The 19,891-nt window shown below is 37.7% G+C and overlaps 1 protein-coding gene across 9 annotated transcripts in view; it reads left to right on the plus strand.

Annotated features, from left to right (window-relative positions):
• Positions 1-19,891, plus strand: part of TLK2 (tousled like kinase 2) — a 114,269-nt gene that overhangs the window by 57,937 nt on the left and 36,441 nt on the right. For all 9 annotated transcript variants that reach the window (XM_081791083.1, XM_081791084.1, XM_081791082.1 and 6 more), the window contains 4 exons: positions 6,201-6,296; positions 7,518-7,610; positions 13,022-13,132; positions 14,300-14,436. In XM_081791083.1, coding sequence (XP_081647209.1) covers positions 6,201-6,296; positions 7,518-7,610; positions 13,022-13,132; positions 14,300-14,436 — 437 coding nt within the window. The remainder of the gene's footprint in view (positions 1-6,200; positions 6,297-7,517; positions 7,611-13,021; positions 13,133-14,299; positions 14,437-19,891) is intronic.

The following is a 19,891-nucleotide window of genomic DNA, read 5'->3' on the forward strand; positions in this document are numbered from 1 at the left end:
GAGGTAATATCTCATTGTAGTTTTGATTTGCGTTTCCTGAATACTAATGATACTGAGCACTTTTAAAATTTTCTTATGGCCATTTGTATATGTTCTTTGAAGAAATGTCATATAAATCCTTTGTCCATTTGTAAATTGAGCTATTTTTGTTGTTGTTGAGTTGAAAGGGACCCATGTCAACTATATGATTTGCATGTATTTTCTCTTGTGGGTTGTTGTTTTACTTTCTTGAAAGTGTTTGAAGCACAAAAGGTTTTAATTTAGAAAAAGTCCAGTTTATCTTTTTTCTTTCGTTGCTTATGCTTTTAGTGTTTTAGCTAAGAATACTTAACCTGACATAAGGTCATGAAACTCTACTTCTGTATTTTCTTCTCAGTGTCCTTTTGGCTCTTATATTTAGGTCCGTGATCCATTTTGTGTTATTCTTTGTGTGTGGTGTCAGAAAGGGGGGGGGGGGCAACTTTATTCTTTTGCATATGGATATCCAGTCAGCCCCCCCTGCCCTCTCCCCCCCCCCCCACACCATTTGTGTGGAAAGACTATTGTTTCTCCATTGAATTGTCTTGTCTTGGCACCTTGTCAAAAATCAGTTGACCATAAATGTAAAGCGTTTATTTCTGGACTCAAATTCTACTCCATTGATCTATATGCCTATGCTTATGTCAGTACTACAGTCTTAGTGACCATAGCTTTGTAGTAATTAAGTTTTGAAACCAGGCAGTGTGGTTCCTTCTACTTTGTTCTTTTTCAGGATTGTTTTGGCTGTGGGATCCCATGCATTTCCATAAGAATTTTAGAATCAGCTTTTCAGTTTCTGCAAACAAACCACCTGGGATTTATGGCAGTTGTGCTGAATCTTTTGATCAATTTGTGGAGTATTGCCTTTTTAAAAATACTAAGTCTTTATTCCATTAACATGAGATAACTTTCCATTTATATAGGTCTCTTTATTTTCTTTCAATGTTGGCAGTTTTAACTTAAAGTGGTTCAAGTGGACATCCTGTCTTATTCCTGATCTTACGGGGGAAAGCATGTGATCTTTGACAGTATTAGGTTAGCTATATGTTTTTCAGAGATGCCTTTTTGGGGGTTGAAAAAGTGACCTTCTGGGGCGCCTGGGTGGCTCAGTCAGTTTAGTGTTCGACCTAGGCTCAGGTCATGATCTCGTGGTTCATGGGTTCAAGCCCTACATCAGCCTCTGCGCTGGCAGTGCAGAGCCTGCTTGGGATTCTGTCTACCTTTCTCTTTCTGCCCCTTTCCCAGTTGCTCTTTCTCTCTCAAAAGAAATAAATAAAAACTTAAAAAAAAAAAAGAAAAAGTATCCTTCTATTTCTGAGTCTGTTAAATATCTGTGTCATGAAAGTGCTGGATGCTTTATCTAGATCTATTGAGATGTATATGGTATCTTTTTGTTCTTGAAGTCTGTCTACTGTGTTTTTCTCCATTAATACTACTTGTCATATAGTAGGCTTTTTCACTCTTAAAATGTGCCTTTTTATCTCAGAGAAGTTTTTATTTTACTCTTCCTTGATTATTTCTTTCTCTTTATTTTTTTCTTCAGGAGAGCCTATTAGATCGTTTTGGAGCCTCTGTGTTGTTCACATTTCTGAACTTTTCTTTCCTTTATTTGACTTTTTTTTTTTTATCTTCTGGGAGATTTTCTTTTTCTTTTTTTTTTTTTAATGTTTATTTTTATTTTGAGAAAGAGAAAGAGTGAGTAGGGGAAGGGCAGAGAGAGAGAGGGAGGGAGGGAGGGGGAGAGAGAGAGAATGAGAACCCCAAGCAGGCTCCACACCGTTAGGGCAGGGCTCAATCCCACGAACTGTGAAATCTTGACCTAAGCCAAAATCAAGAATCAGGTACTCAACTGTGCCATCCAGGCACCGCCCCCCACCCCCCTTTTTAAAGTAGGCTTTACACCCAACATGGAGCCCAACATAGGGTTTGAATTCACAACCCTGAGATCAAGACGTGAGTTGAGATCAAGAGTCTGACTTTTAACCAACTGAGCCACCCAGGTGCCTCACTTCTGAGAGATTTTCTTGGCATTGTCTTCCAGATGACTGATTCTATATTCAACTATGTTCATTTTGTTATTTAGCTAATCTATTCAGTTTTCAAATTTTTGATAATTTTAAGTTTATTTTCATGTTGTTTGCTTTTTCATTTTTATAGATGTATCCTTTGTCTGAGGACATAATTTATTTTTGAAGTTGTTTTTATGGAGTTATCTGTTTTCTCTTGGATCTTTGTCTTTTCACATTGGATCTTCCTTTTTGCTGTTGGCTTTCTTGAAAATGTGTATTTAGCTTTAGTTGGATGAAGTAGTAAGGTGGTTAATATTGGTTATTGGCGTGGATTTTCCTTTGCAAGTGGCATAGTTCTTCTTCCCAGATGGTGGGAGGGCTGACTGTGTGAATGTTTGGTAAGCTCTGGGCAGGAACGCCAGCTCCTCTACCAGTGTCTAAATCAGGAGGGCTTTGTTTTGATGGGTGAACTGTTTTACTCTTTGCAGTACCTTCCATTTCTTTCTCCATTATATCAGTTGTGGAGGGCAGGGGTACTGTACTTTCTTTGCTTTTTCCCTCAAGCCACAATGTTCACACCAGGAGCCCTCCCCTGGACCCACTTAGTTTTCATTTTTAAATCTTTCCTTTTTTTTTTTTTTAAGCCTTATTTAAGAGATCTGTTCTTGTGCTTTGTCCTGGGGTCAGAATGGTAGTATCCAGGCCCTTCAGTATGCAAGGGGAGGGATCCAGGGGGTCCTTACTGGACCTTACCGGTTTTAAATGCATGGTAATTGTCACATGGTTTACTCCTGGTTTTTGTGAATGTAAATCTCAAGTGGAGCTTTTCAGGAGCTCCCTTGAAAAGACCCAGTCTAAGGGCACCTGGGTGGCTCAGTTGGTTAAGCTGACAGCTCAGAGCCTGGAGCCTGCTTCAGATTCCGTGTCTCCATCTCTCTCTCTGCCCCTCCCCTGCTCTCTCTTCTCTCTCTCAAAAATAAATAAACATTAAAAAAAATTTTCTTTAATTAGAAAAGACCCAGTCTGTTTCACTGGTGATGTTTTAAGCTATGAATGTATTTCACTTTCTCTACCTGAACCCAACTGTTTTTGAATGGTTCTTAAAATTTAATGTTTTAAAGCATTTCTGATCCTTGACTCTCTCTTGTTTCTTAGTGCTCTTGTGATTTCATTTTAAAAGTGTTTCTGCATATCAGTAGGACTTTGGAAGATCCATCTTGTCATCATGAATTAGAAGCCAGTATTACTTTTATAATAGGAACAAAGAATACGGACATCTGGGGAGGTGTTTTGCAAGGTTGGGGTTGGACTAAATTAACAACTACTGTGGCCGGCTTAGAAGAGCCAGCGACTTCTGTTCTCATTTGGGAGACTAAGCTCTCTTTGCTTTCCAGTTTTGCATTTCTAGAGTTTAACCAGGACCAGGCACAGAGAAACACAGTTAATATTGAATGAATGATCAGAATGAAGGCATTTTTTTTTCTACCATGGACTCATTTATCACAATAATAGGTCCTTCTATTTCTGTAGTTCTTTTGCCTTTGGAAAGTATTGTTTCCCTTTTTATGAGGATTTGCTACTTCCTAACCTATGTCCCACTTGCTCAGCTAACTTTTTGCATTTTTACTTCTTATCATTGAACTATTTTACATATATCTTTACAGAGAGCTTTAATTTGGCACATCCCACTGAGTTACATTCTAGCACCCTGTTTGCTGAAAGAAAACTCAGAATCAGAAATGAGCACATATAAAAAGGCATTTTAGCAAAGCTTGTATACCAAAACCTGAAAGTTATAGAAGAGCCTTTTAGTCAGTCATGTGATTCTTACTGGCTCTTATTATATATAGTTTGAAAGTCATATTTGTTTAGAAACACTTCAAAAGGAGAGGATTATGAGAGAAATCTAATGATAACTGAAGGAGATAATGCTCATATAGTTCAGTATAATACTTGAGGTTCATATCAATGACCCTTATTAATTAGCAAGTAAAAAAAAAAATTTGCTGCATCGTAGAGGGTAAAGAACATTTTCCGTTATTTGGACTTCCCTGAATGTGGCTCTGATCCCAGCTCTGTCATTTCGGGCTTTGCACGGTGTTCAGCCTTTTTGAGACTGGTTTCTCATTTTCGACTTCTTTGATCCCCACATCAGTCTTCTCTCTTCCCCTTGTGTTTATGTATACATTCTCTCCTGGGAATGACCTGACCGTCTCCTCCTTGACTGCTTATTTCCTTCACATCTTAACTCTGATGCTGCTTTCCTGAGGCAGTCATCCCTGACTCTAGATTAGATTATGTGCCCTGTTGGATACTCTTCTTTCCCCCCCCCCCTGTTGAATACTCTTTACAGCACTTATCCCAGTTGGAATTTTGTGTTTACTGTGTGATTGTTTATTTAGCAGTTTCTTTCAACAAATATTTATTGAGTGCTTAATAAATCTTCACTGGGATTCTAAGCTCTGTTAAGGCAGAATAATGACTGGGTCTGTGGGTTTTATTTCTGTTTGACTTGGTCATTGTGTTCTTAACATCTAACACAGTGGTTAGACATAGGGAGTGAGTAGTTGTTGAATGAAGAAATCCACGTGCAGAATATAATACTGCCTGCCTTATTTTACAAGGCTGTCGTGAGCCTCCAAGATAATTATGTGTATGAAGTGCTTATTAGCTTGCTTGTGGCCTGGTGAGACAGTAACTCTGTTACTGAGAGGGAGTCAGTCTGCTGTGGCCATTGAGAATGGTTATTGTAGATGAAAGTACTCCTTAATTCATGGTCTCTCACTTACTAGCTCTGTGACCGTGCATAGGTGCTTAGAATCTCTGATTTGCATTTCCTTTATCTATAAATGGAAGTAATAATGACTATCTTACAGGGTTTTGTACAGATTGCATGTGACCATGACATTGAAGCAGTTAGCTGACAGTAATTCTCAGTAGGTGGTGGTTATAGTATCGTTTATATGTTAATGGATGAGAAAACTAGTTTAAGGAGTGTATAGAAAGTATCAAAATTCACATATGTGGAAACACTACATCTTCTCTGATAAGATGGTAGCAGTAGATCTCAGATAAGATTATGGGATTAGCCCATAATCCTCAGAATAGCCAATATTTTCTAATTATGTCTGTGAAGGGTTGTATTATGTTAGGTTCAATCTTGTTTTTTAAAAGGACTTTTGGGAGTATAAGGATTGTATACTCCTGAATAGATGAATTACATTAAGACCTAAACCCTATAAATTTTAAATGCCTTAGAATGCCCAGTGTGACTATGTGACTATGTATTAAAGTCACATCAGCAAGCGACATCATTGGAAATCAGCCTGGATTTTTGGACTGCTGAATGTTCATGGGTAAGGTTTATGGATTTAGGAGAGTATTCTGAATAGTAGTTCACAGTTCTTTCTGCCTAGAGTCACAAGCATCCCCTGTGTGGTGGATGCTTTGCCAGCCTTTTCCAACAGAAGCATATTGCCATGACGTACAAGTAAAAAGAATATATTATTACAGGAATAGCTTTCAATGTTCTGTGACTTGCAGATTTAAAAATTCATTTGGGCACATTTGAGTACTTCACACTATTTACAGGGACATGATCCAAGCCACCATGTTATAGCCCTCGCTTCTCATTTTTATTTATTTATTTGTTTGTTTGTTTGTTTGTTTATTTAAGTTTATTTATTTTGAGAGAGAGAGCAGAGGAGGGGTAGAGAGAGAGGGAGAGAGATAAAATCCCAAGCAGGCTCCACACTGTCAGTGCAGAGACTGACACAGGGCTCGAACTCATGAACCATGAGATCATGACCTGAGCCGAAACCAAGAGTTGGACACTTCATCAACTGAGCCACCCAAGTGCTCACCCCGCCCCCCCCCTTGCTTCTCATTTAAATTGTTTTACTTTCATCTTGGGCTACATGACCCTGACTTCTGACTTTCATCAGAAGGAGTGTGTTTTATATAATTGTTTGCATGCCTACAAACGTTTGTGGGGAGGGTGCGGGGGCGCCTGGCTGGCTGAGTCAGTGGAGCATGCAACTCTTGATCTCGGGTTGTGAATTCAAGTCCCACTTTGGGAGTTGAGATTACTAAAAAAACAAAAACAAAACTAAAAATGTGTGTGGAGAAAGATGCAAAACTTTCTAGTGATTAGTTGATATACCTTTTTTACAGGCTCAGCAAAACAGTCCCTCTTCTACGGGATCTGGCAACACAGAGCATTCCAGCAGCTCCCAGAAACAGATCTCCATCCAGCACAGACAGACCCAGGTAGGTTGGTGATCAATATGCAGAGGAAAAGATGTGCTTAGGAATAAATGCTAACCACATATGATATCTTGGAGTCCTCTCTGTCTTCCCTTTATTTCTCCAACATTACCTCATTATTTGTGTGTATTATACTCAGAACTTGCATTTTGAGTATTTAAAGTCTTTTGGAAGGTGCTTTAACTTTTTGAGGTGTCTCTTTACCATTCTCGTGTGTTGCAGTAGAAATGCCTACACCGTAGCATGGTGTTGGGGAAAGAGCACTCGTTTTGGAGAGCTAGGCTGGGGTTCAGATCCTCACTCTGCAACTTGCACTGTTATTTTTTTGGGCCTCAGTTTTTTTTTTAATAGAAATCATCTGTAAAATACGGTTGATTCTATTTATCTCAGTGTATACGAAATGCGTATTAGGACAGTGCTTACAGTACACCTCAGTGATTTTTCATTCCCTACTCTATGAAAGTAGTTGATTTATTCCTTATTCTTGTTTATTTGGCAAGAATAAAGCTAAAATTCTTAAACATGTGGCACACCAACACAATTTCCTCCTTAAAGAGTTTTTAAGAAACTTTTAAATTCAGGGAATGTTGGGAATAATCAAAGTTAGTATGTGAAAAGGATAGCGGATGCATCCTCCACTCTGTAGTTTTGATATAGCCAAATCGTATACTGTATTTTCTTTGAAGCATCTTGGCATTGTGTTGCCTTTAAGACAAGATGCTTGGCAATCTAGGAGAATTTCTTAAATCTCAAGAGCTTTCGGAATAGATTTTTATTTTATCTGAATTACCAGCTTTTGGCCAGTTGGACAGACTTTAGATTCAGGTAACTTCATTCTCTCCCCTTCTGATGTTCTGTATTTCCACTAGGTGGCATGTGTGTTCTTTAGACATTTGGGCCCTGTCTCCTCTGAAGTCCTTTTCTATTCAAAGTTAGTTTCATTTCTAGAGTAGTATGTTTCTGCATTATTCAATGCACAATAGTTTGAAGATTCATATATTTGATACCAGAGGTAACATGTATTTGAAGTGCACGTGTAATAAAATACAAGGCCTAAAGAATGGGCTAAGGAAAGCATATTTAATTTCTTTAGCTATGTGATTCCAGACTATTTGTGTTAGCAGGTGTTTTGGTTTTTTGTTTCCCCCCAGAAAGGTAATGAGAAAAGTATGATAACATGTAATATTTTGAGACTAATCCTAAATTTGTTTTCTCTTTGTATAGTCTGACCTCACCATAGAAAAAATATCTGCACTAGAAAACAGTAAGAATTCTGACTTAGAAAAGAAGGAGGGAAGAATAGATGATTTGTTAAGAGTAAGTATTAAAATATGGTAAGAGATTTTATAGGAAGCACTGATTGATGTTGTATATATTTGGATTATGTACATATCATAGAGATCATTATTTCTAAATAACAAAGATAAATACTAAACATTTGGATATTTTCCTTTAATCTGAGGTAATCTGAGTAGGAACTAGGATCAAACCTATATTCTAAGCACTGTCTTTAAATTGGATATCTTATGCTGTAGAATTTTAATATTAAAATTTTTTTTTAATGTATGTTTATTTTTGAGACAGAGACAGAGCATGAACGAGGGAGGGTCAGAGAGAGAGGGAGACACAGAATCTGAAGCAGGCTCCAGGCTCTGAGCTGTCAGCACAGAGCCCGACGCGGGGCTCGAACTCATGGACTGTGAGATCATGACCTGAGCCGAAGTCGGCCGCTTAACCGACTGAGCCACCCAGGCGCCCTGAATTTTAATATTTAAATATATACGAGAGAGATAGGTGGAGTATTCTGTTTCATCTAGAACTGTGGGAAATGATATAAAATACTGTTTTCCTATTCCAGAGAAGTTTTAAAATATTCTTGAACTTTTTAAAATATTTTATTATTTTACAGAGAGAGAGAGTGGGGGAAGGAGCAGAGTGAGAGAGAGAGGGAGAGGTAGAGAGAGAGAATCTTAGGCTCCACGCTCAGTGAGGACCCTGATGCAGGGCTCGACCCCACAGCCCTAGGACCAGGACCTGAGCCGAAATCAAGAGTCAGACAGTCAGCCAACTGAGCCACCCAGGCACCCCAATATTCTTCAATTTTTAAAACTATCTCACAAGTACTTTTCAGCCCTGGTTTTACATTTTGTATCTTTTATAAGTATTTGTCTAAAGTTTTTTTGTGCTTATAAGACAAACTTCAGAAATAATCTGGAATTGAAAAGATACTTCTAGAAAATATACCATGATATATATATATATTTTAATGTTTTTCTATTTTTGAGAGGGAGAGCACAAGCAGGGGAGGAGCAGAGAGGGCGGGGGTGGTCAGAGGATCTGAAGCAGACTCTGGGCTGACAGCAGGGGGGTTTGAATTTATAAACCATGAGATCATGACCTGAGCCGAGTCGGCCGCTTAACTGACTGAGCCATCCAGGTGCCCCTATCCCATGATGTCTTTAAGGATAGATTTTTTAATATGCAATTTATCATATTGACTGACACATTCTTAAAAAAACTTTTTGTTTTAAATAAAAGCAATATATGCTTTTTACAATAAATGTAGAGAATACTGAAAGATAGGATACCCATAATTCCATTAACTAGGTAAAACATTTGGCACATTTCCTTCAGTAATTTTTTTGAGCCATTTTGTAGTGTATGTGTGTGTATATATGTATATACACATATAAATAACTATTACTGATATATAAATAAAATTGACTAACATTTTTATCTTCTCCAGTGATTTAGAAGGTATAGGTTTGATTCTTATTTGTACTAATGCAGTAGTTTTCCACCTGGCTCTATGGGGCCTTGAAGGTTCTGTGGAGGAACCTCCAGGGCTCCCATGACACAGCTGGGTGCGGATCTTGCAGTCTTTTTTACTGGGTAAGACTGTCTGAAGGAAGGGTTTTGTTTATTAACAATAATAATAATGTTTAATAATAAAAATAATAAGAGCCACTGTATTTGTAATTTTCTCCCTCCAAAAATGTTTACCTATATTTCTGTAATTATCAAAATATAGTATTAGTTTATTTGACTCCCTCCTGTATAAAACCTGGAATTTAGCACATATCTAAACCATAAACCTGGTCGTAATGAGTAAAATCTGATGTTTTTAGGCTATTCTTATTAAATTATTACTTTTAATATCATATATAAGAATAATTCTTATATGAAAAGCAGTTTTATGACCTAATTTACAATAATTAGTTACACGTGTTTGTTAAACTCATTGGTAGTATATTTTTTAATTTTTGTTTTATTTTTTAAACAATTTTTTATTTTTTTATTGTTTTTTAATTTTTAGAGAGAAAGTACATGTGATTTGGGGAGGGGCAGAGGGCAAGGGAGAGAGAGAATCTTTTTTTTTACATGTTTATTGATTTGAGAGATAGAGAGAGAGCGGGAGAGGGGCAGAGAGAGACAGAGACACGGAATCTGAAGTGAAGCGGGCCCCGACCTATCAGCGGAGAGCCCAACGTGGGGTTAGAACTCATGAACTGCAAGATCATGACCTGAGCTGAAGTCGGACATTTAACTGACTGAGCCACCCAGGCGCCCCTTGGGAGAGAGAGAATCTTAAGCAGGCTCCATGCCCAGTGCAGAGCCCAACACTGGATTTGATCTCATGACTGTGAGATCGCGACTTGAGCTGAAATCAAGAACTTAACCACCTGAATCTCCCAGGCGCCCCAACTGAAATACATTTTAAGTAATTACTTTTCAAGAAGGATGTATTAGTGTTAAGTTTTTTTGTTTCCTTGTAGATCTGAGAACTCTTTCTCTTGCCTTTCCATATAAAAGGTATTTTTGTGTTACAACCTATTAGCCTTCACCTCTTACCTTCTTGTAACACGCATACACACATGTGTGAACCTTTGCAATTTTTTGTAACATTCAATTTTTCTGAGAAGACCATGACCAAAGGAACAAACACTGCACTGTAATCTGTTTTTTGTGATGAGTATAGGTACTCTCCCCCCTTATTCTTAGATTTCAAAAAATTTTGCCAGGGTACTTCTGTATGCATGGGTCTCTAAATTCTTATTCTGGAAATGTGTGGTTATGCTTAATTTTTGCCTCTTTCTGTCTTGTGTTGGCCTCTTCCTTGGTTTCTAGGCTGGATCCCTGATTTCTTCCCTTTATTTCTATCACTTGGAGTCTTATTTAATATGATCAACCTTCTTTTCTGAATCTTACTAAAATGTTAATTTGTGTTCCATATATTTTCTGCTGTTTACTGTATCTTATGTAATTTTGATTCTGTTATCTACATTTGAACTTACTTTTTTCCCTTATCTAACTCACTTTCTTATTCCGTCCTGTACATTCTTGATGGTTTTTTGCTCTGATTTCATAGACAATCATGTCTTTTTGTGTTTTATGGACTATGACAAGCAGTATTCTAAAATGTTCTTTTCATTCTTTAGGGAGATCATTTTCATCATTCTCAAGCTGATGTTCTTTTTCCTTATTCAGAAGTAGTTTTCCTTAGGTCTGATTTTTGGTTGTTTCCTTTTCTCCATCTTTTGATTTGGAGAGGCATATTTAGAGTCAGTACCTATCTTCCATCTTTTATTGTTAGCATATGTGCTTGCTTGGGGTTGCTCTTAACTCCTCTTTTTGTTCATGTGGGTGCTGGTTGTATTGCCAGGGTTTTAATTAGCTAGACTGTGGGTTTAGAAAGCTCCTAGCCCAGTTCTAGTACCGGTAGGCTTTTGTCCTGAGAATCTCTGCTGGATTGAAAAAGGAGCATGGGTTCATCTTTCTTCATCACCCAACTCTTTCAGAAAAGATTGAGGAGTATATGAAAAACTTGAATCCTGACTTAGCACTGTTTTTGAGTTAAAAAAAAAAAAAATGCTTTCGTTTTCTAGAAAGTAGTATGCTCCCTTTACTCACCATTGCCCACCTTCTACTACCTTGTTTTCTAAAGGTTGTAGTCTTTTCTTTGGCTGTAGAACAATACCAAAGGAATGGATACATCAAAAAGGAAGACACTGATGGCAGCTGCCATTTTTCTCAAATTGATTAAATTTTGTGTTTGGATCGGGCAGGATGGGCAATGAGCACTCCTCATGTCTCCTTTTAGGCAGGCATGGGTGGTTCATTGGGTTTTTCCATTTTAGTGATATGTTGGATAAGGCGACATCAGGAACTGATAGGCAGGTGCTGTTGTAGACCTGAACACAAATTGTTAATGCTAGAAAACCAGAAAAATTTAGAGTTCTTAAAATCATTTACTTAGTTATTTATTTTTAAAGAAAGCTCTCCACCCAGTGTGGGACTTGAACTCTTGGCCCTGAGATCAAGAGTTGTCACATGTTCTAGTGACTGAGCCAGTGAGGCGCCTGTCGAGTTCTTAAGATTTTAAATAAGCTGCCAGAGATTGATTGGTTCCATACATTTGATTATAGATTTTAAGGGAGTGTTTACCTTCCAAAAAAAGATTGAATTTCATATAAACATTACATAGTCTTTGTCTTAAAGATTCTTTTTTTTTTTTTTTTTTTTCCTCCAAGATTTTATTTTTAAGTAATCTCTACACCCAACGTGGGGCTTTAGTTCACAACCCTGAGATCAGGAGTCGCAGTCTCTACTGACTGAACCAGCCAGGCGCACCATGGATTCTTTATTATGAATTAGTTACATTTCCCCAAATGTACTTGCACTTTGCCTTTGATAGAGTGGTACATAGAACTCTGTACAAAAAACAGGTAGAAATTAAACTTATGAGAAGAGTAGAAATTTGGAGATGGAAGCTGTTGTACACTGGTCACTTTAAATATGAAGCTGAAAAGTCTCTAAAATTGCATGTGCTGTAACATCTTCCATTTGTGCTTTTTACTGTTTCAGAAACACTTATATCATTTGATTGGGAAATACCAGATTTTTTTTCACAACTCAAGCACATTATTATAAAGTAGCGTTTATTTGTTGAAAGAGTAGAGATCTTTTGTTAATACAAGAATAAATTTAAGAATCGCAGGGCAAAATTGACCTTGGGTTAGTGGTTCTTCCCTTCTCTGTTATTGTAGGAGGTTTGAATTTTCAAAGTATTTAGCCCATCCTTCTGACCGCAGCTAAATTAACTATGTATTTACATTCTGGCATTCTTGAGAACCGGGACCTTATATTCATCCCCTTTGTTAGTTCTGTCTTATGCGGGCATAGGTGTGCCTGGCTTCTCTGGAAGGAAACACTTATGTAAATTCATGTCTCTTTTTCTTTGGAAACAAGAATAGAAAAACAAAGAACAATCGATCCTGAGAACGTTATGTGGTTTAAAAAAAAATTCTGCAGTTTTTTTTGTGTTTAATTACCCTTTGAAAGTATTCTGTGAGTGCTGTAAAGTGCTTCATCAACTTTTGTATGTATTTTAAACATCTCCCTAATTGTAGGTTTTTTATTTTGTGACAGTTTAGGTATATGTGATGTACTAGATTTACCTATAACTGCTTTTTGAGAGGAGTGAAATACGATCAGTAGAAAAACATGCCCACTTGTAACAGAATTCATCTTTACTAAAAAGATAAGTTTATTAAGAGAAAAAAAGGAAGGAAATATTATAAAAAATTTTAAACATAATTAATCTTAGCTCTTTGGACTTTAATTTTGCTTTTAATTAACAATAGAAATACTGTTTGGACTCCCTAGAAACTGCTTTTGTATTCATCTATCTTCCTTGGAGCTAATATAAAAAATATTTTCCATTGAAGGCCAACTGTGATTTGAGGCGGCAGATTGACGAACAGCAAAAGATGCTAGAGAAGTATAAAGAACGATTAAATCGGTGTGTGACAATGAGCAAGAAACTCCTTATAGAAAAGGTGAGTGATTAACGGTGGCCTGACCCCTGCTCCCAAGATCCTCAGGGTATTATTTTGTGCCTCCTTATTCCTTACCTGAGATGGAAGTATTTTAAAGTTGGGCTTTTTAGGGAAAGACTTTTTTTTTTTAATGTCTGTTTGTTCATTTGTTTATTTTTGGAGAGAGAGCATGAGCAGGGGAGGGGCGGAGAGAGAGAATCCCAGGCTGTCAGCGCGGAGCCAGATGCAGGGCTTAAACCCACAAGTCGTGAGGTGATGATCTGAGTTGAGACCGGGAGTCGGATGCTTAACTGACTGAGCCACCCAGGCACCCCTTTAGGAAAAGACTCCTTATAATTTGACAGTTAGAATTCTTTCTTCCATGGACACAGCACCAGACATCCAGAGTGATAATATGGGACATCGTTTCTGGTTGTGCTTTGCTCTGAGTGTGATGTTGATCAGACAGGGACAGCTTGTCCTGGTTTGTTTGCGGTGTGGCGCTCCTTGGTTCTTAACACTCATCCTGACCTTTGAAGTACATACCCTAGAACTCTTACAAACATGTAGCAGTACTTACATTTCCATTTTAGAGATGGTATTTGAAGTAACTTATGTATATAAAAATGTGATAATTAAGTGCTTTGTGCTTTAAAAAATTAAGTCAACCTATACTTATGTATGGCCGATGTTTCCTTTATTATAGTAATTGATTAGTTGTGACTTGACGTTAATAGTTGTTAGTAACTGTTTCTTGAAAGTTTTTTAATATGTCCCCAACACACACTTATCTTATATTGAAAGCAGTACTTGCTAATGAAATTATTATAAGCTAGAAGTTTGAGAGACTGGTGGTTACTTTTGCTGAAATCTTTGGAATGCTGTTAAAAAGACAGGGAACGCTGATAGTAGGTCATTTTATTAATGTCAGAGATAGGAGAACTTTGTTTCAGCTTTTAATTCATTGATTTTATAGAAAAGAAACTGCTTTTTTCCATTTTTATTTTTGAAATAAGACGGTATATGTTAATGCAGAGAATTTAAAGTTTTAAGGTACTTCCCAGAGTCCATGTAGAATCAGCCAGTTGTACTAAATGTTGATCAGTACAGTACAGAAAGTAAACATCATGCTATATCTGAATTCTCATAGGAGAATAAAATTATTTTCTATTTGTCCTTTCTCCTAAGTCAAAACAAGAGAAGATGGCATGTAGAGATAAAAGCATGCAAGACCGCTTGAGATTGGGCCATTTTACCACTGTTCGACATGGAGCCTCTTTTACTGAGCAATGGACAGATGGTTATGCTTTCCAGAACCTTATCAAGTAAGTGAAGTGCGATGATCACATTGAAATTGAAAAGTTGCTTTAAGTTTGCTGTAATTGTAGTCATTAAAAATCCTAGTAGTAGAAGTCCTCTTTTCATTCAGCTTTAGTCCCCACATGTGTAATGAAAGGTAGGGAATGAGGTGAAGTCCTGGGAAAAATGACACAAGTTATTAGAGAAAAAAATAAAGGAGTTCTACATTAAAGCTTAACAAAGAATAAGAATTGCTGAAGCTAAGGAAGAAAAATCCTAGGACTTGTTATCTTTTAAATTATGTAATGGATTTTCACGACGAGTCCATGAACGTATTTGTTCTGGCTCCATAGAAAAATGACATAGGTAAGGACCTGAGGAAGAACATCCTGAGTTAGGTATAAAACAATAAAAACCCTAGGCAAACCTTTAGGATCTGTCCCTGAGGCCCTTTAAGGAGACCGTGTCTAGACCTTAGAGAGAGCGGCTACCTCAAAGGCAGGGGCTGAACCAGTGGTCAGGCTGGTGGCCAACCCCAGTGTCTGTCAGTGACTTGGAATCCTAAGCACTCAACATTCAAGTATTTACTCCAAGGAGGGAATTACCATTTAAAATCCTAAAATTCCAATTGTGTAAATAGCTAATATTGGCTCTGGACTTAAGCAGATCTTTAGATTGTCGTGTATTTGGGTATATCTTATTTATTTTTATTAGATTATTTCCATCTGAGACTGGGGAGAACGGCATTGTGTTTTTAATCATGGGCTCTCAAACTTGAGATCTGTAGCTCACTATGAATTAGAGGATTCTATAGACTGCTTTTCCTACCTTTTTTCCTAGCTGAAATAACTTCCTGCGCAGTAATTGGAGAGTGTGGGACTCCTTTAATAGTAAGGAAACATAAGAAACAACAAATATATGCCTGAAATAAAGTATAATACTAACCTGGATTGCATATTAGTAGTCACTGCTTTATATGTGATACATTACCCTCCCCTTGGCTTAGATATGTTTTTGCCTCACACATGTACCTCGAGTATGTGTAATTTGGTGTGATAAGAGGCTAGCTGTTGAGTCAAAGATACAATACCCACGAAGGAAAACAAAGCCTTTTGAGTTAAGTCAGGTGCCAGAGGCTCAGAATGACATCCACTCCGAGCACTAAGCATGGGTGACTGGTGATAGCAGGAACGCACCAGCGCACTATAAGTGGCTACGACATGGAGTCATGGTACCCACCCATTCCTTAACACCCTGACCAGGACGTGCACATTGTCCTGCAAGTGACACCCCATCCAGTTTCATTAGAGTGCGATCTGAAGATACAACTTACATCCCCAGTACTGGCCATAGCCACCTCATGCTCAGACTGAGTCCCAGATGTGATAGTGACCCTACAAGTCTTTGACAATGGTTACTTCTTAGATGGCTGTCTTTAAAATATCTGAAGACTTTGACTGAAGATAGTGTGTTTGTATAGAGATGTAAAATGTAATTACTTTTAAGAAAAATGTTCATAGTTTTTGCTGACAGCGATATTTTATCTTTTTACTCTGTAAGCAGCCCCCGAGTCCCAGAAGGTTCTGGAAATCTTACAGAGTACAAAATGATGACTTAGCTGTAGAGCCATCAGAGAAATTGGGACTATCTAAATGAGATCCCTAACTAGGATTGTTCCTCCTAGGTGGATAGCATTTTTTCATGCTTTTATGTCATATAAAATATCTCCATCTCTTTTGGGAAGCTGTCTGGCCAGTGTCTAGTAATTACAGGTATTTTATTTTCTAAAGTTTTGCTTTAATAAATTAATTCCCTTTCAGTTTTAATGCAGCAGTTGAAATTCTTCAGTTGTAAAGGCTATGTTTGATATCCTTATAAATGATTATTTTCTGTATATGAGAAGCTCCATGACAACATAATTTGTGGGTGACGTGGCTGAACACCAGGTAGCAGTACTAGGTTTTACGAGAAGAGACCATCCTCAAAACATTTAAAAATTTAATCAGATAATCAAGTACAGTCTCAACAGGACCTCCAGTGCAATTCTTTTGTTTTCACTGTGTTCTTCTGCTCTTTTCAAGTGATCTTTATTCCCTAACACCGAAGATTTACCAGCTAATAAGAAAATCATATCAAATTTATATTATCTTTTGTCCAGGTTAGCAATTTTTCCTTTCCAAAGTATGTTTGAACCTGTTGAAGAAGTAGTTTATTTTATAGTTTTGAGAAACTAGTTCTGTTACATACTATTGTTATTCAATATACTCTTTCTTATTTGAATAAATCTTAAAATCTCAGTCAATGGCAAGGCAATAAAAAATTTGTTTTTGATGGGGGGGCATGGTTTTAATGTTTTTTATTGAAGTGATCTAAATTTCACCGTTAAATATTGAGCCTAAGTATATGCTTGTCCTTAGGTCAAGATTTCTGAAATGCAGAGCTCGAACAGATCACTTTTGAAGGATGTAGAATATATTAGATAATTAGAGAATCTCGGGGGAGTGGTAAATTCTCTCAAACATTTATGCATTTAGTGACACAGATAAACTGTAGGAAGAGCATGATGTGTAAAAGTTTGGATTGGAATTGGAGGAAAACCCATTTAGGACAGAAGGGAGGTCCTTGTTGCTGAGAAGAATCTCCCCTTGACTTCAGACAAACTAAGACTCTTGTCAGTTTACAAAAACCACTGAACTTCACAAAATCCCCATTAGGCAGGAGAAACAGTATCAACAGGATAGATGAAGGATTTGGGTTGTGGGAGTTGGCAGGTCTGCAGAGAGAGCAAGGGTGGCTGGGCTGGAGGTCAGAAACACAGCTGGAGGCTGCCACTCAAGTCCAGCAGCTATAGATTAGAAGAGCAGGCTGGAAAGTCTGGATGCAGCGTGGTTGGTGCATTTCTCAAAAGGCTTTGCTTTCCAGTTAAGTTCCTAGGATGTTTTCCTCAAAGAGGGAAAAAATTCTTTACTAAGATTTTGTTTAGGGGCGCCTGGGTGGCTCAGTCAGTGAAGCATCCGACTCTTGATTTTGTCTAAGGTCACGATCCCATGATTTGTGAGATAGAACCCTGTATGGGACTCCAGGCCGTTAGCGCAGAGCCTGCTTGGGATTCTCATTCTCCTTTCTCTCTCTCTCCCCCACCCCATCTCTCTCAAAATAAATAAATAAACCTTAAAAAAAAAAAAGATTTTGTTTAGGGACACCTGGCTGGCTCAGTCCGTAGAGCATGTGACTCTTGATTTCCTGGTCATGAGCCCCACATTAGGTGTAGAGATTAGATAGATAGATAGATAGATAGATAGATAGATAAAGTTTTTTTATATTGAAATGAAACAACATTGAAGTAATGGGATTTGATTTATAAACAAAATTGTGGTCATTTAAGAAGTGGATTATCAGCATGAGTAAATTAAACATTATAGCATCATAATGATACTCTGGTGTATAAGGAATTATAGAATCCCATTTTTATTTTATTTTATTCTTTAAAAAATTTTTTAAGTTTATTAATTTTGAGATAGAGCGAGTGGGTGGGGGAGGGGCAGAGAGGGAGAATCTCAAACAGGCTCTTTGCCGCCAGTGGAGAGCCTCATGGTGGGGGGTTCGAACCCATGAAACGGTGAGATTGTGAGATCGTGACTTGAGCTGAGATCAAAAGTCAGATTCTCAACCAACTGAGCCACCCAAGTGCCCCTAGAATCCCATTTTAAAGTGATCTTGTGAACCATCTGATTCTTGGTTACATGATCCATAATGAAAAACTCTCTTGATTCTGTAAGTGTCAAGATCTCCCTTGGGTATCCATACTGTTTGGCAGTAGATACAGAACATGAAGTTGTGGGAATCTTTAAAAATTCTTACCTGGGCTATTCAGGAGCTACCTGTAGATCATTGCTAAATTATTTTTGGTTAAAGTGATATCTGAAAATACGTGCGTTTGCTTTTTAATACCTCCTACTAGTATGTATGTATGGTGGGTTGGAGTCAGGAATACAGTGTTACTGTTGAGAGCGCCTATCATTCATTTCCTAGGGCTGTTGTAACAAAAATACCATAAACCGGGTGTGTTAAACAACATAAATTTACTCTCTCATAGTTCAGGAGACCAGAAATCCAAAACCAAGATGTTGACAGACCATGCTTCCTCTGAAGCCCCTAGGGGAGGATCGTTCTTTGATGTTCTGTGGCTTGTGGCAGCATAGCTTCAGTCTCTGCCTCCATCTTCACACAGTGTCCCCCCCCCCCTCCCCGTGTGTCTCTGCGTCTTCTCTCCCTTTATAAGGACATCAGTCATATTGAATTAAGGGCCCACCCTACTCCAGTATGACCTCATTTGAAGTAAGGACATTTGATGACCCTATCTCCTAAGGTTATAATCTGAAGTTCTGGGAGTTAGAACTTTTAACATACCTTTTTAGGTGACCTACCTCAGCCTGTAGCCTGTAACGATACCTAAGGCAAATTGTCTTGTTTTCTTGTAGAGGCAGTGGCTTTTTAAATAGGATTATTTAGATTTGAGTGAGATGGATTTATCAAATCATCAATACTTGTGTAAAAGATAGTAGTAGTGGTGGTGGTAGTACTCTTTCCATGGGTGGTAAATGGCAAGCATTCTCTAAACCTGATGCAATGCAAGAAATAGTTAAGGATCAGTTCTAAAAGGCAGTGTCAGATGTGTTGGAGATACAAGGCTTGATAAGACACGGTCCTTTTCTAAGAGAAGTTTCCAAGTTTACTGACATAACTCCAGATTCTACTCCCAAAATAAACCTAAATTAAGTATCACTGATGGTCTACCTTTAGATAACTTTTATTTGTCAGTATAAATAGCTAAATCATTTCAAGAATATCAAGAATTAACGTAGGAATTGTTATATATAATCGTGAACTCTGGCGCATCCATTTTTGTGTTCAAGCAAGCGCTTGTTCTTAGTATATACGGTTTAATATTTCCCCAGAGGTGTTTTGGCATCATCGCACCCTGTGTTTATGCTTTAATATGTATGATGACTGTGGGGCCCCTTTCTTTATGAATCTCTGGAGATCAAGTTTTTGGATTCTTACTGGAAACCATAGAAAATTAGTTGTATGTTTGATAAGGGTGATTGCTAAAAATCTGTCTTCCAAAGCAGCCAGTCTTCAAAGATAAAATGTTGTGGTACTTCACTAGCCCCACTATAGTTTATAGTTTAAACTAAATATTTATGGTTATCTCCAGAGAGTTTATTGTGCCTTGCATTCATGGTCCATGAAAGGATAAAAAGGAGCTAAAGATACTTTACCATTTTTTTTAAATTGGGAAACTCCTCTTTTTTTTTTTTTTTTTTTTTTAAATATATGAAATTTATTGTCAAATTGGTTTCCATACAACACCCAGTGCTCATCCCAAAAGGTGCCCTCCTCAATACCCATCACCCACCCTGCCCTCCCCTCCCGGGAAACTCCTCTTGAGAGACAGTTCAGAGACCATGCTATCTCATT

This window comes from Panthera onca, chromosome E1 (genome assembly GCF_046562875.1).
Source record: "Panthera onca isolate mPanOnc1 chromosome E1, mPanOnc1 haplotype 2, whole genome shotgun sequence".
Taxonomy (NCBI): Eukaryota; Metazoa; Chordata; class Mammalia; order Carnivora; family Felidae; genus Panthera; species Panthera onca.